A 24,600-nucleotide genomic window follows, 5' to 3' on the forward strand; every position below is an offset into this window, starting at 1 on the left:
TTTCTGGGAATGGCTGTTTAAAACGGGGCGGGTTTCCTACCTCTTTCAGTTAAAATCTCTTCTAGATTTTATTCAGACTGTCAGCTTGCACTGGTTATGTTAATGGTCATTCTTATGGGGGATATATGATGATGAAGGAATGAGATGAGGTCAACCCTCTTGGGTCCCCTCCCTCTTTGGGAGCTTTGTACTGTAGCTCAATGAACCTTGCTTTGCTGCCCACCACCAAAAGAGAGAGAGAGAGAGAGATGAATTGTATCATCTTCTAAAGAATGAGCTGAAATATGTTATGTTTAATGTTTAAATCCTGATTGGATTATTGTCAAGGACAGAAAGTGAGTTTGTTATCAAAAGTTATACTGAATCTAGGGGTGCCTAGATTCACGTGGCTCAGTCATTGAGTGTCTCTGACTCTTGGTTTCAGCTCAGGTCATGATCTTAGGGCCCTGAGATCCAGCCCTATGTTGGACCCTGTGTTGGACTATGTACTTGATGGGGAGTCTCCTTGAGATTCTGTCTCACCTTCCTCCTGCTTGTGTGCTTGTTCTCTCTCTCTCTCTAGAATAAATTTTTTTTTTTTAATGTTATATTGAATCTATAGGCAAATGAATTTCAAAGAAAAAGTAATTAGTGAAGGTCAACTTTTCATTAGTAATTATCCATGGCTGTGAGATTGGTTTCTTTAATTGGAGTATTCAGCCTTTCTAGCATATTGATTTCATTTTGCCTTTTGTTGTTGTCATTGTTTTTGAAGATTTTATTTATTTATTTGACAGAAAGAGACACAGTGAGAGAGGGAACACAAGCACGGGGAGTGGATCCCAGGACTCTGGGATCATGACCTGAGCCAAAGGCAGACGCTGAACAACTGAGCACCCAGGTGCCCCTATTTTGCTTTTAATAAATCCTAACTGAAGGGTCAACTGCGGCATGCTCTGTTACTGTTTCCCTCCCAACACACACAAAAACATTGGTTTTGGCCTCACAGTTCCATTTGGGTGTAGTTCTAGACTGGCCCATAGCTATTTTTGACCGTCTACTGGAATAGCAGAATTTGTTTTAAATTTTATTTATTTATTTGACAGAGATCACAAATAGGCAGAGAAGAGGAAGCAGGCTCCCTGCTGAGCAGAGAGCCCAATTTGGAGCTCCATCCCAGGATCCTGGGATCATGACCTGAGCTGAAGGCAGAAGCTTTAACCCACTAAGCCACCCAGGCGCCCCAGAATAGCAGAGTTTTTATGAGCATTAAATGTATAAGGGTTTTACTCTTTGAAACCAGACCTTTTATTAAGAACACCATTTGAGATATAGCTGATTTTGTATGCGTTTGTCTATTTCCTTTGGATGAGACATCCTTGGTTTTTAATGGCTAGCAAAATTTGCACTTTTCCTTTGTGTACTAGCAGCTTGAGTACTATTTGTGGAGTTATGTAGATTTCCTAAAGCTTCCTAAAAAACTAGCTTGATAGCTGTTTGTGGCTATTTCGTTTTTTCCCCTTGGACACATCTTAGTTTTTAAATCTAAGGTTATAGTCATTTTGATATCGCAGTCAAAATGAGACCTGATCAGTTATATTCAGCCTCACATTCTTTGTTCAAGATTAAATTAAAATGCCTCTTATCTTCTTGGAGTGAGGAGGAAATGTTGTTCGTCTCAAGGAGTGTCTTTAATAATGAAGCTATTTGATGTCTGTAAAAGACTTAAGTGGCCAGGATTTTCTAATAAATAACATGTAAGCAGAGACTTCAATCTGTTAGAACCCTTTTGAGGACATTCAGGGTCCTAGGCTGGTGTTTACTGAGCCCCCTGGAGCATGTTACATATACATGAAATATAAGAGGGGACCAGAATTCTAAATTTTATTAATTGCTGGCAACTCTACCTGATTTAAGGTCACTTTCTATTTGAAACATTCTTAAATTCTTTGAGGCAGTGGTTTTCAGTACTTTTATTCCTTTGGAAAATTGAAAAATGAAGAAAAAGTGCAGTAGACAACCCCTCCCCCCATGGGTGAGTCTTAGAACACCCAGAGCTGATTTAAGTCATCCTTTGTTACAGACTAGAATGCGTGCACAAAATGACCACCTATATTATTACATTTATAGCCGTATAAGTTGCAAAGTAATTTTCTATACCATTGTTTATGTGAATTTCACCATGACCTTATGAAGGAGTTAGGGATTATTATCCCCAGTTTTCAGATGAGATTGAGTTGAAGTTGAAGAATTCAGCCTAGATGTAAACTGTGCCTCATTTCCCTGAAAGCTGGTCAGCTCTCAGCTTACTAGAAAGATCCTTATTTGTTGACTCATTCAGTAGCAATACAATTGAGACACAGATGTCTAACTTGGAGGCCTGGGACACCCCTGTATTGTATGCAAAATTTTGTTTGTATTTTCTGGGATGAGAGAAGCCCATGGTTTCTTTTTATCATACTTCTTTCTTTCTTTCTTTCTTTTTTTTTTTTTTGGTCACTGACTTTTAGACCCATGGATCTAGGTAGATGATTATTTAGCCTGTCAATGGTAATTGATAACAGGACTGAATGGAAATCCTTGTTGAAGATTAGTCACATCTGATGTATCCCTTCTCTGTCCTAAAATAACATTTGCATAGAGCTTTATAGTTTGCAGAGCTTTCCCACATAAACCATGTGACCAACAACTATCCCATAAAGAAGATAGCATCTTTCCTGTTTGAAGAAACTGCTCAGTGTTAAAAGAATTTAAGGTGTGGAGGTACTGACTCAAAATCTAACACTGTTAGGAAATTAAGCTTAATCTGGCATGGTCCAAAATCCTGTAACTACCATTTTATCTTACATTTTGTGAATTTGTAGTTTGGCCTGGCCAGTGTTCAGTATCTTCCCATATTTCATTGGTAAATAGCTTGATTTGTAATCTGTGGGGTTATTCTTTTTTTTTTTTTTTTTTTTTTTTTTTAAGGAGAATCTTATACTGCCTCTTTTGTATTCTCATTACTCTTGGGCTTTCTACAGTGTTCATAATTATCTGATTCGATGGTTTATAACTCTAGTAACATTTCAAATTCCTTGAGTCCACACTGCTACTATCATTCTCCCCATTCTAGTTTCCCTTCTTTTTCATTGTGTTCTACAGTCTACTTCCATTCTGGTTCTAAATTTATTTTAGAGGTTAATTTTTTGTTGTTTCTTGAAGTTGGATTCTAATTTAGAACTCATTTTGATGTAACATTTCTGCTTCCCAGCCTGTTGTGGGGCAGTGCTGAAGGCTTCTGCATGTGGCCTGTTCAGCATTACTTCTATGGAGACATGTAATGATAGGTAACATTATTGAGTGCTTACTATGTGCCAGGCACTGTTCTAAGCTGTATTATTTCATTTAATCCTTGCAATAACACTCTGAGGTTGCTACTACTATTAGCCTTTTTCTACAGATTAGGAGAAGCTCAGAGAGGTTAGGTCACTTGCCTGAGGTCACATAGTTAGTGATTGCACCTCCAGACAATCTGATTTTAGAGTTTGCTGCTTTTAATCACTAAACTACATAGTCTCCTTCAAACTGGATTGTCCTGTTTCTCCAAAACAGAAGGCGGGCTAAAATGCTGAACAGATATCTTTAGCCATTTGAATGGTACACTTTCTAAATAGAGGGTGGGCCCTGGCATAGAAACTAGTGATGGGGACAGTCCTAAACCTTTGTCATGTCTGCCTGATTGAGGTAACTGTGGAAGGAATGAGTTTAATTTGGGTTTGTAATTGCTGCCATTTCTTCCTACAGATCAGACTAATCTGTGAGTGAGATCAGACCCAGATACTTCCTGCTGCAGAAAATGAGGTTATCCCATTTTTATCCACTCCCAGGGCCTCAGGCCTGCCTTACCCTTGATGGTTACACACAGAATAAGTGCATATGGATTTATGACCTAGCTTTGTTGTTAAGGAATAACGATAATAATTCTTAAGTTAACAGTAAGGATAGGCAAGATGTGGGGCGACTGGGTGGCTCCATCAGTTAAGCATCGGCCTTCAGCTCAGGTCATGATCCCAGGGGTCTGGGATTGAATCCTGAGTTGGGCTCCCTGCTCAGCAGAGAATCTGCTTCTCCTTTTCTCTTTCCCTCTGTCTCTCCCCAGCTCGTGCTCACTCTCTGTCAAATAAATAAACAAAAATCTTTTTAAAAAAAGGAAAGAAAAAAGGGTAGGCAAGATGTGTACATACAACTTGTATATACAGCCTTATAGCAGTTCATAGTTGTTTAAACAGATTTGAAATACTATGCCGATAACCACAGTTAGAGATCAGCTTGTCTTGCTCAGTCTTTCTTCTTTTTGATGTGTATGATATGAGAGTGTGTTTGAGGGTAAGATGGGGGAGAGAAATGCTCTTTTCTCCTTGGCTGTCATTTTCTCTTTATTATGTGGCATAAAGGAGTCAGCAGCATGAGCCACTCACAGGGAATTAGTAGTAAACAAGGGCTTGAAGGGAACAACTGTTTATTTTTTTCATTTTTTTTTTTTTAAGATTTTATTTATTTATTTGACAGAGAGAGATCACAAGTAGACGGAGAGAGAGGCAGGCAGGCAGAGAGAGAGAGGGAAGGGAACAACTGTTTAAAAAAAATAAATAAAAGTTGACAAAAGCAGGTTAGATTTAAAAGCCTGGCCTTGGCAGTAGTCAGCTGAGAGAGAGAGAGGGAGAGAAGTTAGTCTTATTACCTGTTCAGAGATTGCCCTGGAGGTAAGTGAGAATTTTAGCTGTAAAAATCAGTGGTGGTCTCAGGTCCTATGTGGGACTAGGTTAGCTTTTTTGCTTCCTTAGGGCATACGTAAAAGCAGTTTTCTTGGGATTGGGCTCAACTTGCTCTTCTGTGTTCCCTTTTTCTTCTCACCCGCTGCTACATATCTACACATCCAGTTTTTCTGCCAGAGAGCTCCTCCTTTTCTCCGGCTGCTAGCCCCAGCTGTCATCTTCGCTTCCCATCCCCCATCCCCAGTTATGCAATTTTACATTACTGCTTTCCTGGTTTTACTGTCTTCATTTTTTTATACTGTGCTTGCTGTCCTCCTCCAACCCCAGCTTCTAGTCTCTCCCTTCCCCCAAACCTGTGACCACCTCTCAGCTTCCTTTATCAGTGTTGAACTGAATAAGCTTTGTTAGTCCTTCCTCAAACTTGTTTGAGATCTGAGCCCCATTATATGTTACAGTGGGAAGAGATGATGGTGGGTAAGGGGTTTTTCAGAAATTTTGGCTTTTTCCAAAATACTGGATGGGCTTTGACTTGGAGATCAAACGGATGGTTCTGCTGCCCTCCTAACTTCAGGCAGTTGTGTCCTTTAATGTTGAGCGCACATACTAGATTGAAAGCCCTTGGTGGTGAAAGGCAGGGCAGAGTGAGTCAGGCTCTGAGCTGTCTGCCTCTTCCTGCTGCTGCTGCTGCTGCTGCAAGCTGGTTCTTCTCTTCTCCTGAATTGGAGCTAATTTGGGATGGATAATGAGGTAGATGGTTGCTAATAACTTTCCTTTGCTAATTGTGATTTCATGATACTGTGTAGAGGTTTTTGTTTTTTTCTTTTCCCTGCTGCTAGGAGGGGAAATAGATCTGTTTTCATGGATTTTTGATGCATGTTCAGCTATCAAGGAATCCTGTGCTTGGTTTCGTTAGAGGCAGTACAGCTTAATGGAAAGAACAGCAGACTAAGTGCTGAAGACCTGCATTCTGGTCTCATCTCTGCTCAGGATTAGCTACCTAAGCAGTCATGAAATTCTCCCTGCACCTGCCATATAGACCTTGTGAAACTATGTGAATGAAATGGCGATATGATGCATGTGGAAGCACTTTGTAAACTTTCAGTTCTTATAAAAACTTTAGGTACTTCCCTTTATTAATTTTCCCACTGACCACAGTATCAGAGAAATGCATCTAATGTCTTTAAACTCTTCCCTTCTATGCAGCCAGCCTTCTCAAGAGCAGGTGATGAAATCATCCGAACTAGGGGGCGGTCTTGCTTCTGAACCATCTTTTCTTTTTTTTTCTCACTTTCCCCCTCTGTACCCCACTCCCACACTTGCTTGGGGAACTCTGATCCTGTGCTTCTCTGTCTCCATTCTTTACTAGAATTATAATTTTAAGCAGTTAGTGATCACACTGTGCTGCACGTTCCAATGGACAGGTCCTTGCTTTTTGTAGTCTGCAATTATTGTAATTATGTAAATTATGTAAAATTAATTATTAATTACATTTAAGTGGTGACAAAAAATATCTTTAACTTTTAAATAACTACAAAAACCTTTTTCTATTTTAGTAAGGGATATTGACCACACTTGTGGGAAGTATCAGGAGACCATGCTTTGGCTTTGGACACTCTGGATTTCACTGTTAGCTTGTGACTGTGGGCAAATTACTTAACTTTTTAGGGCCTTAGTTTCCATCTTTAAGGGTGTTATGTTGGCACCTATCTTATAGGACTGTTGTGAGGATTAAATGAGGTAATATAAAGTGCTTATCACATTGTCTAACACATAACTTGTACTTAGAAAATGTTACCTGTTGGTGCACATGGCTAATAATAAATAATAACAGCTTTCAAAGAGTACATGGATAGACGTCTGTTGTTAGTGTTTTAAGGGATTTTAAATCTTGTTTTCATATAAGTTTGTTTAAATATACATCATATAGTTTACTAATTCAGAAAGTATTTTTTTTACTTAGTCCCATTTTCCTATATGCAGGTAGAAAATTAAACTCAATCAGATTAGCATTCCTTCCTCCTTAGTAGTGAGTCTTGCCCAGGGGTGGCAGTGTCAGGTTGGGTGACTTGCTTGGTTCTGTGCAGTGGGAATTGTGGTCAGGCTGTTTCTCAGCTACCTTTGAATTGTGTAGTGTTGGGATTAGAGATTATACTGGAATTGGATGGGTTTTGGGGGTTCTGGACATACTTGCAGGCATTCCTTTTATATTAGCATAATCAGTAGATTGATGAAGAGGCTTAAATGTCACCCTGCGTTTCAGAAGGGGGAAAAGTACAAGCCCACCAACAGATTTCTAGAGCATGATCAAGTAGATGGTCTCTGACTCACTGTGGTTCAACTTAAAACTTTTCAACTTTTTGATGGTGCAAAAGTGATACCTATTCAATATACACCATATTTTGAATTTTGATCTTTTCCCAGGCTAGCAGTCTGCAGTCCCTGCCTCCCTCATGGTGGTGGACAGCAGCGGTGAACTGCAGCTCCCAGTCAGCCATGTTGTCACGAGGGTAAACAATTGATACACTTAAAACCATTCTGGACTCATACAGCCATTCTGTTTTTCATTCTCCATGCAGCATTCAATAAATTATGAGATATTCAACACTTACAAAGTGTAGATGTTTTGTTACATGATTTGCCCAACTGTAGGCCTGTGTTGTGTAAGTGTTCTGAGCACAGTTAAGGTAGTATAGACTAAGCTGTGATCTTCTGTAGGTTAGGTGTATTAAATGCATTTTTGACTTTAGAAAATTTCAACATACAGTGGCTTTATCAGGATGTAACCCCATAAGTCAAGGACAGTCTGTGCATAATCACTGTGTTTGAGAAGACATAAACTCCCCCAGCTCACAGAAAATGTGAGAATAAGAGCACTTGTAATTTACACTTAATGGTTGAGAGTGTGATTAAAACAGAGTACTACTCTTTACTGCTTCCTAGGGATTTATTGATAACCAGTTTTCCATGATGATTAAGCCAGTGGTAAAATGAATGACCAGCTTCCTTTACCTGTCCTTCTGTGTTAGTTGGCTTTGACTTTAATGAGTGGGTGGGTGGCAGTTTGTGAAATTAAGACATGGTTCCTTTAGTACCACTTTACTTGGTATTGAGATCGCCTTTTCATTGCTGGGGATTGGTGTCTCCTTTCTAAAATTCTGGAACTTCCCCTGCATCTGAGAGTGACATCTTGTTGCCTTCTTGGGGTCTCTGATAGATGGTTCCTTACAAGGAACTGACCCGATCTGAAGAAGTAGTTTAGAATAGCATTTTCAAGGCAAAACTTTAATCTAAGGTTGTTAATTATAATATTCCTATCCTCCCCAGATACTCAGTGTTTTATGAGTTGAAAGATTAGTATGAATTTGGAGGTTTTGGCGTCTACTTAAGTAAGTATAATACCTCTCTTAGAGTTCATAGGTCTGTGGGATGGAATTTATTTCCAAAGGCAATTACTTCTGTGGATATAAACAGAAAATTTTCCACTGAGTAACCTCCATTTTCAGCCAGCTCCTTTACATCCTTGGCTTCTGGACTGTAGGAAAACTGTTCCATTTAATTTATACATTTCCTTTGGAATATTTTTAATCTGATGTTGATAGATCCTGGCCCCACTCTCCTCACTACAGAGAGGCCAGCTAGGTCCCCAGGGAAACTTGTACCTTGGGATACTGCCTGAATTGGTAGAGATGCTGATGAACCTTAGGTGGAATAAATGGGTGAGAGAGAGTATGCTTGCACTGTGATTTAGTTTATTATGGACCCTACTCCCAAGTTCTTCAATTAAGTCTGGATTTTCTACTCTCTTTTCTGCCATTGCCACTTTGTCTTATGGGAGTGTATGCTAAAGGTTACATAAACTTTAATTCCTGAATAATGCCTGGCAATGTTGTTGAGGCCTAGCCTTCACCACAGAATTTAATTCATCATTACATATTTCTTATTCTTTATGAGCTGGCCTCTGGGAGCTAGGCAAGTAAACTATGTAGACAGAGCCTGTCAAGTACCATGGTTATTTTTAAGACTGACTTTTCAAGAGAGTTCTCCAGTTGTATGAACTTCAGGAATTGTGGAAGACATAGTCCCTCTATTGGCAATTAGGTGGATTGCTGTTACTGTTGGTTCCACTGCTGAGCTGACATCCTTAGTAATTCGCACTCTGAAGTACAGACTGTCTTGTTTTCCTGGGCCTGAAGGTCTGCGTTCAGGTAGAGGTTACCTAGTCACAGCTAGCTGGGCCCTTTGTTTGCCAGAGACCCAGGGAAGAATAGGATGTGGGGGGAAGGCCATCCTGAACTCAGCATGGAGTCCTGCACAAGAGAGAAATATGCTACCTTTTCAGTTGAAATTTGGACTTTGATTCCCAGGAGAAGGTGTCATTAGGTCAGTTGGTATTTCTTGTTGAGGCCCACTAAAGACATTCCATCTCTAACAAAGTGTTCCCCCATCCAAAAGAGAGATCCTGACTTGGCATATTGAACTACTGCTGCTTGTGATTATCTTTCATCACTTGCCTGAATTTGGAAAGGTAATGGTTTGTGCTCTAAGGAAAAAGACTCTTCCCTGAGACCTGAGGCTTTCTCATTCCTACCAAATGGGCCCATTGCTAAAACGCTTTCCAGTGGGCTTGCTTCTGCCTGGCTAGCACCTGGGCCGCCCCAGCTTGTAATTAGCCTGCCTTTGCTTCATAAGCTTCCCAGGGTGGTTCTTCTTCTAAAAGCTTGTATGAAATGCTATTTACTGTCTCTTTATAGTTTAAAAATGAATCCTTTTTGTTCTTTGCAACTCATTTGCTTTTTTCTTTTCTTTTCTTTAAATTACTATTAACACCTGTTGATTCTTTTTTTTTTTCTGATTGGCCTGTCACTGCATTCCTGCTCCCCCTCCCTCTAGCTGGGTTTGTCAAGTCGCCCATGTCAGAAACTAAGCTCACTGGGGACGCCTTTGAGCTGTACTGTGACGTGGTCGGGAGCCCCACGCCAGAGATCCAGTGGTGGTACGCAGAAGTCAACCGGGCAGAGTCTTTCAGACAGCTGTGGGACGGTGCTCGGAAGCGCCGTGTCACCGTAAACACCGCCTACGGGTCAAACGGCGTAAGTGTGCTGAGAATAACCCGGCTCACCTTGGAGGACTCTGGGACTTACGAGTGCAGGGCCAGCAACGACCCCAAGAGGAATGACTTGAGGCAAAACCCCTCCATAACATGGATTCGAGCCCAGGCCACCATAAGCGTCCTTCAGAGTGAGTCCAGCACCCTACAGTAGTAGTACTGTAGTCATTAGAGGTGGCCCGATGACCCTTCCCTTCTGCTTCCCTTCCCTCTTCCCCAGTATGATCGCTCACCCCACCCCTTGTCTTCGTTTTTTCAAACCCATGACCCTTCTGGTTGTAGTGTATGAAAACATCTGTGGCAACATTTTTTTTTTTTTCCCCTTTGCCATTCTCTCTACCTACCTCATCCCCCATCCCTTCTCTGTGTCTTTCTCCTCAGGAACAAAGAACTTGGGGAAATCCGTGCCTGTCCAAAATCATCTGCAATGGGAAGAGGTGGGGAGGGAGAACTGGGGGGCTCCAGAACCACTTAAACTCACAAAACCAGGCAGTTAAACCAGGGTAGTGTTGAATTGTTTCTTTCCCTCCCCTTTAATTTTGTAGTAGGTTTCCTGCTATCCTTTTGCTGATTTGTTCTCTGGTGCCTTTTTATTTTTGTTTCTCTCCCCAATCTAACTACTTTTTATTTTTTCTGTTCATCTGTTTGAAGCTCTCTGAGTAGCTGCCTTCACCTCTATGGTTTTAAGTTTGTGTCTGCCCAGCTTCTTCCCTCACTGTGACTTGGTGTCATCCTGTTCTGTGATGGGAATGTCGCCATGGGTGCGGTGTGGTGGTGTGTTTTGGTTGTTGGGTGGCATGTAAGCTTGGATATTTCCATAGTTCCAGCTCTTTTTCTTTTCTAAAACAGTGGCATGTGCTTCTCTGATAACAGCCCTCCACTACAGCAGTACACTCCTTACTGGTCCTGCCCATCCAGTCTCCTGCTCTCTTAAAAGCAGCAGCCTGATATTTTTTCCATATGTCTTGCTGGTAGGCACCAGGTGACACTAAACTGCAAAGTATTTTTTTTTAAACCCCATCTTGCTTGTTTCAAAGTCAGATTTGCATCTGCTTCCTGTTCACAGATAGTTTGACTCTGATGACTGACTGTTGGCATGGTGCTCCTATCCCAGAGATTGGCAACCCCAGAACTAGTTTGGAAGCCATTCACACTGGCCTTCTCTTGTGTTTTGAAAAAAGGAGAAACTAAATTGCAACTAAGTGAGGAGGGGGAGCTAAGTGGCTGGCTCAGATTTCTTCTCTTCCTCTGTTATAGCAGGTACAAGTAAGACATTAGACACAGGAGCTCTTGTGGCCACCTCTCTTTTGGAAAAGTGTCTTGCTACTTGTACAGTGGGAAGAAGAGAGGGGGAGAAATCTCCAGTGAGCTAGTGCTCCTGGCTGGGAATAGTTAGTTCTAGCCCCACATCTGACCTGATTATAACTGAGGGAGCATACTTTACTTAATGGAAAGATCCTTTGGGTTTCGCCTTCTCTTCAAGAACTCAGACTTAAAGCCAGTACTGGCTTAAGGAGCTGATTGATTTAGAAGGAGTAAGTAAAAATAGTAAAAACACATTTATGAGGAATTTAGTAATAACACAGGAAATAATAGGACATGGGCCCTGAATCTATATACTTTATGGAAGCCAGCAGGTTAGTTGTTTGTTTTATATAGTATCTTAGAAGATGCTTATGAAGAGGAGAGAGGAGAGGCTGCTGCAGCTGGCACTGTTCAATCAGAGAACCTGCTTCTGGAAAGGGGAAAAGAAAACCTGTCTATGTGAAAATGGGGAATATTAACCCAGCAATTTTCCTTTTATTTAACAGTTTTTCCCTTGCACGCTTCCTTCTCCTGCCCCCCTGCTCCTTTCCTTATAAAAGCAGAAATACCCAAATGGCCACAAAGATCTACAGAAGTTTGTAGGCATGGACTGGGCTGGGCATATGGTACTTGTACTTCCAGGAGCTTGACTCAAATAGACTCAGAGTTCAACGGTCATGCCTTGGGGCCAGAAGAAGAGGAGTCTTTGGGGGTACTTACCTACCAATCCTGAGAATACATAACATTTCCCCAGTTTACTTGGAAATAAACTTCCTAACTTAGAAGTGTCTCAGGTGGTTAAACCAAACCCTGGCCAGTTCACTCTCATCCCAGACTTCCCCATCAATTAGTTAACCCTCATTAACTTTTAGAGAGTCAAGCTGCTGCTGCTACCTCTAAAAAACACCCTGAATTCACTCTAATTGGATTGTTTTGTGGTTTTAACATCCCAGGGACAGACATCTGCCTCCAGGAGGAGGTTGAAGTCTTCTAAGGATAACATTTAAAAAATTTTGAGACAGACCAGGGTGGGGGGGTGGGGGGCCCACAAGTGGGGAGGCAAGTTGGAGAGAGAGGGAGAAGCAGACTCCCTGCTGAGCAGGGAGCCCAAGGTGGGGCTCGATCCCAGGACCCTGAGATCATGACCTGAGCTGAAGGCAGACACTAATCGACTGAGCCATCCAGGCGCCCCTAACGATGACTTCTTGACAGTACTTCCCCCAAAGCTCCTTGAGTAAGGTAAGGCAGGCAGAGAAATATGCCCAGTTTTTAGGGAATCTCCCTAGCCATAGTATGTTGTTTTATACACGAGTGATGGTGAGGGTAAGGGTCTCCCACCCACTGCTTCTAAATAGGAGTCAGTGGCAGGTAAATGTTTTTGGGCTTCTCCTAAATGTACTTCTCTCCTGGACTTTCATGTGCAATGCTAAGCCACAGGAAGAAAAGCGTCACCTTCATCCTGGTGCTGAATGCAGATGTGGCACCCTGGCCAAGGAGCTTGGTTTAGTACTGGTTTCCATATGCCGCAGTTATCAGAGGGAGGCTACCCTACTCCACAGCCCTCCTATGATGCAGAATCCTGTGTAAACCTATTTAAATTATCCACTTGCTCCCAGCTGACTCTCTCCTGGATCTTTAACACATAATGGGAAAAGTGCTTTCCTTTGCCTTCCAAGAATTCTTGGCAGAAAGTCTGCAGGTTGCTCTCATCACCTTCTTGATCTCCCTGAGCTGCAGTGGGCATTTGCATCATCAAAGGTAAGAGTAGCACTTACTTTGGCCTCCTTGTGTTGAAACATCTAGAAGCTCTTGGCCTCATCCTCCGAGTTTACCCTTTCTCAGTGCAGTCTGAGAAGAACCAGAAGGAGAATCCCGTATGGGTCAGAAAAGAAAATTGGATAATAAAAATTTAGTAAAAACCTATAAGTATGTTTGGGTTTTAATGTTGCCTTTATATTTTTAATTTCTGTGGAGTACTGGTTCTCTCTTTTGTTTTTGCTTGGTTTTGATTTTTCTTGGAATTGTGGTGCTTTCTGCTGATGGTGTGTGTGCGCCTTCCATTGCAGGGTTCGCAGCCGTTCCACTCGACTTAAGGCCCAGAGATTTGGCTTCTGTCCAGTGTGTTTTGGAAACCTTGGGACACCACTGCTCTAACGTGTTTACATGCATCTGCTTCTGTCTTAGTGGCTGCTATGCCTCCATTATCTGTACATAGAGACCCTGTTTGATGTTACCAGTAAGGACCAGTGCTGAATGGAAGATAACCACTATCCCTTTGCCAGAGTTGGAAAATAGTGAGAACCCATTTAATTAACAGACTTGAGGATTTGCTTTATTTGTCAGTTTCCTTTGATATGAGCTCTATAGTCAGAAATGTTGCATTGATTAGGAGGTCCTTGGGCATTCTATTTTTCAAGTGTCCCATGACTTCACCATTCTGTCCACCTTCCTGCACAGGAACAAAGCTTAGCTCCAGTGGAGGGAGAGACCTCTGTCCTCAAGAGTTGAGTCAGAACTATATTGTATGGTGTCAGATTGCTGCTACAGAGTTGCCAGGTACAGGGAGATGGGAAGTTAGTTAAGAATTTCTGAAAAACAATTGGAAAAAGAGTAAGAGAGGAAATACCTTGAATTGTGGTTGGGAAAAGTTTAGACTTGACCCGAAAATGTCCGACCAAAAGTAGAATAACAGCTAAGCTTGGGAAAATGTTAGAGAGAAGTAACAATAACAAAAAGACGACAAACATCTTAACTTTAATATAATGGTGGAATTCAAAGGGTTTAAGGATGAACCTTCCAGGAATGATAGTGTGTTTTTGCTCAGTGTGTTCTAATATTTGATTCAAGTAGGTTTTAGAATAATGACCCCAGGTTATCAGCCCAGGAGATGGAAGTATATAACTTGCCATAGGGCGGAAAGTGTGTTTGGGGTGGGTTGGGGTTTGGAAGTGGGGGAGGAAACAGAGATAGAGAATTCAGTCAGATGTGTGTTCTAGGCCCAGCATTGCTACTAATAATAATTATGGCCTTGCACAAGTCATTTTCCATTTCTGGCTCTTAAAGAGTGGGGATTCAGTGAACTCTAAGGGCATTTTAGTTCTAAAATGCTAGGAAGCCATGATACCAACACATATCGCATTCTAGTTACATTATCTGCACAGTGGAATGTGTTTTACTTAGCAATTCTGAAAAAGTTTTATTTTGGGAATAAATATGGGCTGGAGAGAAGAAATATGATGGTTCCTTAAGAATTTTCCCTTGGCAAAAATTTGGAAAAATGCAACAGACTTCTGGCAGGAAATTTGCTGTTAGGATTGACACTGTCTTTTTCTGCATAATTAATGACCATGGCTGGTTTGCCATAGGTTTATAAGAATTTAATGTGGGAAAAGCCATACATGTATTATCTAATTATAGCTTTTACTGTTCCAAGGCCTAGTAACTCCATAGGGAGTTTATTAGTTACATAAATGATACTGCCTTTGTCTTCAGAACTGCAAGGTGGAGCCTGGTTTTCTAATTGAAGCTGAATTGGTTGGCGGTTCTTAAATCATAAAACGGTGGTGTTAAAAGTGTAAGTGGATTATTCCCAGTACAAGTATCCATAATACTCCCATTCTTTTCACGTCTAGGCCAACTGGTCTTCAGGCTGTTGTCTGCGCTAGTGGTCATTTGCTTATAATCATTGTTTTTCCTTTTTTGACTTCCTCCAAAGTGGTAAAGTGAAACTCCTCATGTGGTCCTGTCTGCCCTCCCTCTTCTTCTAGTCTCCCCATCCTACCCCATCTGATTCTCAGGTCAGGGCTACAGAGAATGGAAGGCTATGGCGCCCTATCACTGTGCACTCTTATTACAGAGCCAAGGATTGTCACCAGTGAAGAGGTCATTCTTCGAGACAGCCCTGTTCTCCCCGTCACCCTGCAGTGTAACCTCACCTCCAACTCTCACACCCTTACATACAGCTACTGGACAAAAAATGGGGTTGAACTGACTGCCACTCGCAAGAATGCCAGCAACATGGAATACAGGTGAGAGGGACTAGCAGCTCCTTGGAAGATGGGAGGGAGCACTGCTGAACTTACTATGGACATGCATAATGCACAGTTATGTTATGTGGGAGACATGTAAGAGTCTAACCCAGTATATCTGGGGTGAGACCCAGGGATCTATTAAAGATTTCCAGAGGATTCTGATGAATAGCTAGGTTTGAGAGTCATAGATGTTCCCCTCACTGTGATAATAGAGAAACAGCGTAGGGAGCGCTTTGCCTCAGAGGAAGGTGCTAGTCAGTAGGAAAGTCACAATTAGAATGCAGATCTCTTGACTTAATCCTGTGGTTTGAGGAATTAGATTGAAATCTACTTTAGGACTCTTAAAGCAAGAGCACCCTAAGTGATTTTTCCACTGAGTAGATTTCCTAGTGAGTTACCTTTTAGGAGTAGTTAAATAGGACCAGAACCTGATCAAGACCAGTAGATACAGGGCTCTTTAATGATCTGGAATAAGGTAATTCCAGTAACCAGGAAATATCATTTGATGAAAGGGATATATTTGCTGGCTGAAGCTACCCTGGCACGCAAAGATTTGGTGCTTTTTTGGAATAGCTAGAGCACATGGCACCTCACCTTTCAGAATAGTTTATGGTTGAAAACTAATCTGGAAAAGGATCAGCTAATCCTGTTTGTCAGCTTGATGCAGTGCAAAGAAAGAGTGCAGTGGAATGAAACCAGGAAAACCTGCGTGCCCAGGAGTAGCGAGGACATTCTGCAGTATTTTGCAAGATTGAGATCTTTTCATACTTCTTATTTTATTGACTCACATTAAGGATCCTCCTCCTTTTTTCAAGTAAAGAAACTGAAATTCAAGGAGTAATGACTCTTCACTGTTTTCAAGGCCAAGTATTACAGCTAGTAAATTTCAGAAGCAAGGCTAGGTTTGGGCTCTTCTGACTTTTATAGAACCTAGGTCTCCCCCCCGCCATTTTAACATACCATTTTTAGTGGCAAGTTAATCTGTCTCTACTGTAGTTTCTTCTGATATTAAGTTGGAAATACAGCCTCAGCTATATTCTCATAGTTCAGAAAAGGTTAATCACATAGAACTATTGGGTGGAATGAAAGGCATATATTCTTGATCAGTTTGTTAGTTTTACAAGTTTGTATTTTTATAATAACTCTTTGAAGGTACCAGACATCCAGTTGTGTTTCTCCTAGGTCTTGTACTATGTCACCTATAGGGCTCTGAACTGTCACTTTATAAATTTGAGCTTGACTTTATAAAATAACAGCCTCTGCCTCCTCTTCTTCCTTCTTTCTTCCTTTTTTCTGGTCAGCTTATTTGCAGCTCTTCAGGGTGTTCTGCGTTATCAGAGTTTTTCAGTGTTCTCCCACATTTTGTGAAGTAACAGCTATGAGTCCCCTTGAACCACCTATTAAGTCAGCTATGGAGCTGGTCTTAGACCCTGCACCTGCTCACTTGAGGGGATGTTTTCCATTTGCTTCAGTTGCTTCCCAATAGCTAGTTGAAGGGAATGTTATGTAGGCGATTTTGAGCCCTAGGCATGGGCTCAAGCTTGGGAGTCCTCTTTCTAAGTCTTTTCAAGACTGAAGTTAGTCTGAGCCCTAAGGGTACAGCTGCCTTTCCCCCTTGAAACTCTGGAACATTTGTTAAAAGCAGCTGACTTGTCTGTTTTCCCTATTGGGAGCATATTGATTTAAGAAGAGCTACTTGTATCAAATTTAGAAGACTCTTGGCTGTTCCTCTTAGAATATTATGCTGCAGTGGGTATGCTGAGACAGTCCTAGGGAGAGGCTGTGTCTCTCCTCCTCCATATTCTGTTAACCCCGTTTCTTTTTTGGGATGAACAGTAAGATGGATACTTATATTAGGCTAGTCAGTGGTCAAGGTTAGGGGTTTATCTCAGACGTTAACTAGTGCGGTAGAGATTTGACCATCACAAGTGTCATGTTTCAACCACTGAGTCAAGAGAGGAGAAGCTATATAATGGCTATCCTCTGATGTCGATTTCTCTCTCTTTGGTAATTACGCACTAGCCTGTCTGCATATGTTTTGGGGTGTGTGTCCAGGCTATAGTGTACTGAGCTGGTGTGAAGCTGGTTGTTAGGGGCAAGAAAGCTTGTTTAGGATCACCCTGTGGAATTCAGAGGAGTGCTGTTCTAGCCGTACACACTTCCTACAGTCCTTCTTGTCACTATGATGTACTTGATCAGGATCTCTGCATAGCTGTTTACTCTCTGTTTATATTCATTCAGTCATTTACTCCTTTATTCCTTCCCTCTGCTGTATTCCGGGTCAGATCATATGCAGCGTATAGAATTGTACACCGAATAAACAGTGCCTGTCCACATAGCCCTTGGTCTTTTGGGAAATGGGACATTCATCAAGCAATCACATAAATATATAATATATATTACATATTTATATAATATATATTTATAAAATATAAAAATATGTAATATATTATATATTTATGATACATATATAATAAGTATATAATCACATATGATGAATGCTTATGAAGAATCTGAGTGTATAATGAGCATGTCAGGGAGAGGGATGTCACTTAGATTGAGAATAGGAGGAAGTGATGTGAGCCAAGACTGATGCAGAAAGACTTAGGTTAGGGTAATGGGAAGAGCATTCTCTAAAGGAATATCTCACGTCGAGGTTTTGAGGAAGGAACAAGTGGGGCACGTTGAAAAAGTGGAAGGAGCCCGGCATGGCTAAAAAGTGGCTGAGATGATGGTAGGGAGCAGATTTGTGCCGGTCCTTAGAGTTCTAGCTGTGCTTAAAAGTCTTTTCTTTTCTTTCTTTCTTTCTTTCTTTCTTTCTTTCTTTTTTTAAAGATTTTATTATTTGTCAGAGAGAGTGAGCATGCACACAAATGCGGGGAGCGGCAGGCAGAGGGGGAAGCAGACTCCTCACTGAGCAAGGAGCCCGATGCCCAGCTGCATCCCAGGATCCTGGGATCGTGACCTGAGCCAAAGGCAGACACCCCACCAACTGAGCCATCAAGGCATCCCTGTACTTAAAAGTCTTAAAAGTTTAGTTGCATCTTTGTGGCTGGTGCTCTGTCAGAGATTTTTTTTTCTCCCTAATGTCCCCTGGGTCCTGTTAGTGAGTAGACTTATTGAAAGGCATGCTACTGAAATACAGTGTGGGAAGAACAAGCCCACAACAGGGTCTTTAGGGAAGCACAGAAGAAGATTTGCTTTTTTTCCTGCTCTTACTTATTTGACTAGAACCACCAGGTGAGCAAGAAGTTTTTATTGATGGCTCCATCCTCTGTATCTAAATAGAGTCTGTTTTGTACAGCCCTCTTATTTTGATTGCTTGTTTAAGGTTAGAGAGCATATATCATTCTATATTTGTATTCCAGGCACCCAGGAAGGAGTGAAGCATTAATGTTTTGTAATACATGGAGGGAGGTTTTGCTTTTAGTTAGGAGGAGGTGAGTTGCATTCAGGGACACAGTTTGGAGAGCAGGGGCCCTGGTTGCCCTTTTGATTCTTTTGTTGTGTATTTTGTTGTATATTTGTTCCCAGCTTCCTCACTTGATTTTTTTTTTTCTCATCTCTGCAGGATCAATAAGCCGAGAGCTGAGGATTCAGGCGAATACCACTGTGTATATCACTTTGTCAGTGCTCCTAAAGCAAATGCCACCATTGAAGTGAAAGGTACAACCCAACAGAGGCTGCAGTGTGAGCCTCTCGCTCTCTTTCTGAGACACTACTTGGTCTGGACTTCCAGTCTTCAAGCTGTTCTTGTTCCCATTATGGGAGGCAGTATAACATTATGGTAGGACCACAAGCTCAGAGCTCAGGTGCCCAGGTTTAACTCCAAGATCTATCATCTCTTAGCTATGTATATGACTGGCAAGTTATTAACTTCTGTGTGCTCCTGTGTCCTCGTTTGTAAAACCTACCTCATGGGGATTGTAAGGAGGAATGAATAAGCTGATACGGTAGTTAGAGGCATAGGAGATTGCTGTTTCTGTGTGGTAAAAATGAATGTTGGCAGCTTCGTTATGGTTCAATCTATGTAAATCCCTTAGAACGAAGTACCTTACAAATATTATTACATAGGTCTCTCCAACAGGCCAGGAGGATTTGGAAAAATAAGATGTGCATGGTGAACATAAACTATTTGTGGGTAATTCATTGGAATTTTAATAGGAACTGGATGTGTGGCAACTTCAACAGCTGTGTCTTGAACATGTAGCTGAAAGTTCGAGAAAGGAAAGGAACTCTAAGAGAAGGGACAAGTGAATTTTACAAGATTGGAGCTACCCTAACATTGTGAATCCAGCTTTCGTATGTTATTTCAAAGAAGCAGCTGAGACCCAGAAGAGTGCAGCCATGAGCTCTGGAGTGGTTTGTGGCAGAGCTAGGGTTAGAACCCAGGTCTTGACTCTCAGTCCCCTGTTTTTCCATTTTATGAAATGTCCAGGGGGAAGGTGGGGCTACTGTTTAAGGTTAGACTAAAGAGATGAGGGGTTGTTTGTTTGTTTTTCCAGTCTTCTTCATTTTGCTTAGGAAAGAGACAGACTTGTTCTTTAAATCCATAGGTGATCTTTAGTAGCTGAAAGGACAAATTTAGGAAATGGAAGATCCCATAATAGCAGATACTCAGATCTTTCTTTAAACAATTAGAAGACTAGAGGTTCAGATTAAAGAAAGGCTGAGACAGATTCTAAGTTTCAGTTATATGTTGTTATTAAATGAAAGCATTGTCTTGCTGACACAGCCCTGACTTATAAGTGGACATAAGGATAGCCAGTGTCTCTTCTAGCTGCCAGATTGAATTCAAAATGCCTGAAGGGGTTGAGTCACAGTGGCATGGTTACAGTCCACACAGGACAGAGAACCTGGGATTTGATTCCTTCAGGGCTTTTCTTGGAGAGGTCTGGGTTTATCTCTGTTTCTGAAGGATGACACATTTGTTCAGCATGGGGAGGGAGGCATGAGAAGGCCTTTTCTCTAAGTCAGCTGAGTGTCTTTCCTTGGCTGGGTGAGCAGGACTACCTGGAGAGATGTTTTACTCTCCCAGGAGAGACTGGAGGCCCTGTAGTCTTCCAGGCTGAGCCTTTGGCACAGGATGTAACAGGATGGGTGAGGAGGGAGAGTGGTGTGTGTAGTTAGCTGTCCTCCGCAAGTCTGAAACATAATTCCAAGCAACTGGAAGTCCTGGCTTCACTGTGATCCTGCTGACTTGGCTCTCCTGATTTCTAGCAGCGCTTTCAGGAGTGGAGATGGAGGTTTCCCAGTGGTTGGCTGCTCATGAGCTGTGCTTTTGTGACCCCCCCCCCCCCCCTCGCAAGACATCTTTTCCTCACATTCCCTTTAGCAGATAGGAGGTAGTGGTCTGGAGCGGCAGAGAATAGGAGGCTGCAGGCAGGAGCATTTTCAGAGGAGGTTAAAACTTCCATGACAGCTTGTCGCTGTGACTGTGTGTGTTGTGCACTGCTGCCTTTTGCTGCCCAGGAGCTCTGTGAGGAAGATTGGGCAGGTGGTGAATTCTGCTTTTAAAAGAGTAGACCTTAAGGGAATTCTTTCATAGAATTCTGAAGCATATTCTGTGATTAGCTTGGACTGATGGGTTAGTCTCTCAAGAAAATTTACAGTGAATTCCAGTCTCTCTCTTCCCTAACACCTGGATAGAAAACAGTTGAACATTTAATGTCTTTTAGGGGATAATTAGTTTAGTCTGATAAAGACTGAACATTTGACTTTTTTTTGTTTAACTTCAAAAAAGATTTGCCATGGCGGGGGAGAAAAGAAAAAAAAAATGATTTGCCATAAGCCCAGGATCATATTCTAAGCTAGGTGGTTGGGGTTGCAAACTGCCTTCCACAGAGAGAGAGAGGGGCTGATTCCCAGAAATTCATATAATTCCCAGAAATTCTATGAATTTCATATAAATTCTGGTTTTGTTTTCTCAGAGTCCAATATGGCAAGGTAAAAGACCGTTATCTTTGTATAGTTACAAAGATTTGAAAAATATGCTGAGTACTTGAGAGAGATTCAAGAAACATTAAGTGACCTCTGCTGAAAGGAGTCTCTGAGAATCTTCCTTTGTGGTTCAAGTATAAATTGGCATTTCAGGGCTGGCCCACTTATAGCACACAGATAGATCGCCTTAGCACCAATTCTGCAGGCTACAGCCCTTTTCTCCCCTCTTTGGCTTGTACTGCATGCATTCTGCTCCTCCTCACCGAGGTGTTGCTGGGACTTAGCACTGTGGGGAGCAAAGGGCCTAGACTAGATCAGAACTGGGCACTGGAAGAGCAGATCATCATGTCTTGCACTGCTTACCGTGTGCAAGGGAAAAGAAGACTGAAGGAGTCAGAGGGACACGTGGCCAGGAGCAGGCCTGAGGTGGCAGTGTTTTTCCACTCTAGCCTGTAGAGCCCCTGTCAAGAAAGGAATTTTGAGGATGGCAATGTCCACATGTAGTAGGGAAGGCCTTGCATCTGAAGTAGGGTTTTTTTCTTGTACTTTTTTTAAAGGCCAAAAATGTGGCACAGTGTAAACAGGAAGATACTATTACTGTGTAAGGATTACATTTCTTAAGTATTTGCCAGGTGACCTGAGCAGATGCTGGGGGTGAAAGATGGAGCAGGGCTGGCCAGGGGAGAGGAAATCTCCATGACTAGATCTTAGTGGGATCTTGGCCGCAAAGCCCAGCCTGTCTTGGGATCCACTTAGGTAACTGTGGGGAGGCATCTCTTTCCCCAGCATTTTGACTCTTCAGAGGTTATGTCTTCTAGACACTCCATAGCTTGCTATAGAGCATTCGTGAATGGATAGGTACTGAATTTTCTGTTTCTGTAATTCTTCAACCTTTCTAACTCTTACTGTCATTCCTCATTCCCTTTCTTCCTTTTCTGAAACTAGAAAACAAAATGTGCTCATAACAAAGCTCATTAAAAATGTTTGTAATTTACAAAAAAAAGAAAACCCCTCTCCTGACTTCCAAACCCTATCCTCATCACTCCGTTATTTTGATTAGTCCAAGAAATAAGGAATTTGAATTTTGTTCTGTTTTTAGAAAAGGATTCTGGTGGTCACCAAATCCTCTGTAGCAAACATGCTATCGCCTCTTGGGAAAGGTACATCCCAGACCCAGGAAGGTCTGCATTGAGGGTCTAACTCATTTTTTTTTTTTTTAAGATTTTATTTATTTATTTGACAGAGAGAAATTACAAGTACACTGAGAGGCAGGCAGAGAGAGAAGGAAGCAGGCTCCCTGCTGAGCAGAGAGCCCGATGCGGGACTCGATCCCAGGACCCTGAGATCATGACCTGAGCCGAAGGCAGCGCTTAACCCACTGAGCCGCCCAGGCGCCCCGAGGGTCTAACTCATTTTATTAAGCTCACCATTATCTCTCTCTGCTCACTGGGCATATCAAGTGACTTTCAGTCTTGTGGGGGCTACCAGAGATGAGACCGATCTTGTTTTTCCCTCCATATTTCTCAGCTTTCTTTGTATTTTAATTTTATGGCTAAATATTAGGATTTTTAAATGTTATAGCCTTATCCTGAATCCTTGTTTCCTACTCTGTAATATGGCCTTACAGTCGATACATTAAAAGTTCAGACTGGCTGAGATGGAGTGATGACAGTATCATTAAGAGTAATAATACACATCTCTTCATTTGTCTGGCACTTTCAGCATACAGAGCATTTCCATGGTTATTTATTTGATAGATAGCTACTTTGATAGGCAAGGATGCTTAGAGGTTCTGACATCCTTTAGGTCAGAACTTCTGTCAAAGCTGAATTGCCCATACTTGAGAAGTCTTTGAAAGCAAAATAATACCTTGAAGTTGCTAGAACATTGTGAGCATCAACCTCAGCCCAAATAACCATACCTGTTCTTTCTTTTCCTCTCTTCAGGGTGCTACCCTGACCTTCCTTAATAAGAATGGCTAACATTGCACACTAACTGTGCCAGGCTCCGTGCTAGGTGCATTACTATTCTGTCCTCCCTTAGAGTCTTCACAGCTCTTGGGTGGAAATGCCATTATTATTTCCACTTTTCAGGGGAGAACATGGAGGATCCAGGGAATCAGATGACTGGCCCAGTGTGACAGGTAACCCATGGAACAAGGGTTCTCATCCAGGCACTCCTGTGCCAGAACCTGTGCTCCTAGGCCCTAAGCCATGTTGCTGTGTTCATCATATAATAGCTAGAATGTCTTGGACTGAGAGTCAGAAGAAGTGGGTTCTAATCCTGCCTTGCCATTAAACTTTCAGTGGCCCTAACCATTCACTGTCGTTCGCTCCTTTCCTCGGGCCTCAGCTTCCACAAGTGTGTGATGAAGCAGGGTGAGATAGATGCTCTTAAGAGTTCCTGTAAGGCTCTAGTAGGCTGTGGTTCCCTTAAATGGAAGGGGGAGAACCCAAAGGTGAGGCTGGGTTATTGAAGAAAAGGATCTCTAAGCTTCTTTTCTTCATGGTAGTTGGCTGTGTCAGCTTCTCAGCTTTGGGAGTGTCCCCTCAGTGCTCCACATACCTCCACTCACTCATCTCCCTGTCTTAAGGGACAGTTCCTCCTTCTACTGCCTGGATCTCGAACTGGTGCCAGGAAAGATATGAGAACAATGGTTCTCAAACTTGACTGAATGTGTGGGCACTGTGGCTGGATATCAGGCTTACGAAGAGCACTCTGGGTGATAAGAGTGGCCCAGGCTAGAATCACTGTCTTCAAGGAGACTTCAGATGCCACCCACTCAGTGCTCTCACTCACAGAAGGGGAAGAGTCTCATCTGCAGAAGGCAGCACAAGTCCCGGGCTGCTCTAGTCGTCAGATGAGTGATGCATCTACCGTGTGTGGAGGCGGCTTATTGAGCCACAAAGCCAACATCCCTTTTGTTTCCATTGTGACCAGTCTCATATTGCTTCTTGGGCTAGCTCTTGGCTTAATAGTAAATCTTAACTCTCTCTCTCTCTGCCTTCAGCCAAGCCTTTAAGTTTGCTTACAGCAAAGACGAGAAATGAGTTGTGAGGTTATGAATTTGCCTTGAAAAGTATGAAACCCCACCCTATGACCCCATTCTTAGCTCTGTTGTGTTTAACTTTATTTAATGTCAGATTCAGCTGAACATGACTCCATTGCCCAAGTGGACACTTTCTGCAGCCGCCAGTGTGACAGAGAAGCTGGATGCTTTGCTCTTAAGTGTAGGCTGGACAGGCAACAGAGGGTGCTGAGAAACATGTGTTCGTCCTCAGCTATGGGCCCAGATAATGAAATTGGGTCAGATGTTTTTGGGTAACTAAGATTCTTTTCGAACCCCTGTGTTGCCATTCATCAGGATACTGGAAGGATATCCATTAACTGATGTCTAATATTAGAGTATGTGGCTAACAAGGCCAGAGAGCAAGTTAATTCCTGAGTAGATCTCTGATCTCTTTTAAAGGTCCCTCTGTTA

The 24,600-nt window shown here is 42.1% G+C and overlaps 1 protein-coding gene across 4 annotated transcripts in view; it reads left to right on the forward strand.

The window, feature by feature from the left end:
- The window catches only part of NPTN (neuroplastin), a 70,434-nt gene that overhangs the window by 25,313 nt on the left and 20,521 nt on the right, over positions 1-24,600 (forward strand). For 3 of the 4 annotated variants that reach the window (XM_059180436.1, XM_059180438.1, XM_059180437.1), the window contains exons 2-4: positions 9,627-9,974; positions 15,005-15,176; positions 18,751-18,845. In XM_059180436.1, the coding sequence (XP_059036419.1) occupies positions 9,627-9,974; positions 15,005-15,176; positions 18,751-18,845 (615 nt within the window). The remainder of the gene's footprint in view (positions 1-9,626; positions 9,975-15,004; positions 15,177-18,750; positions 18,846-24,600) is intronic. The other variant, XM_059180439.1, reaches the window with a different exon arrangement.

The sequence above is a fragment of the Mustela lutreola genome, chromosome 7 (genome assembly GCF_030435805.1).
Source record: "Mustela lutreola isolate mMusLut2 chromosome 7, mMusLut2.pri, whole genome shotgun sequence".
Taxonomy (NCBI): Eukaryota; Metazoa; Chordata; class Mammalia; order Carnivora; family Mustelidae; genus Mustela; species Mustela lutreola.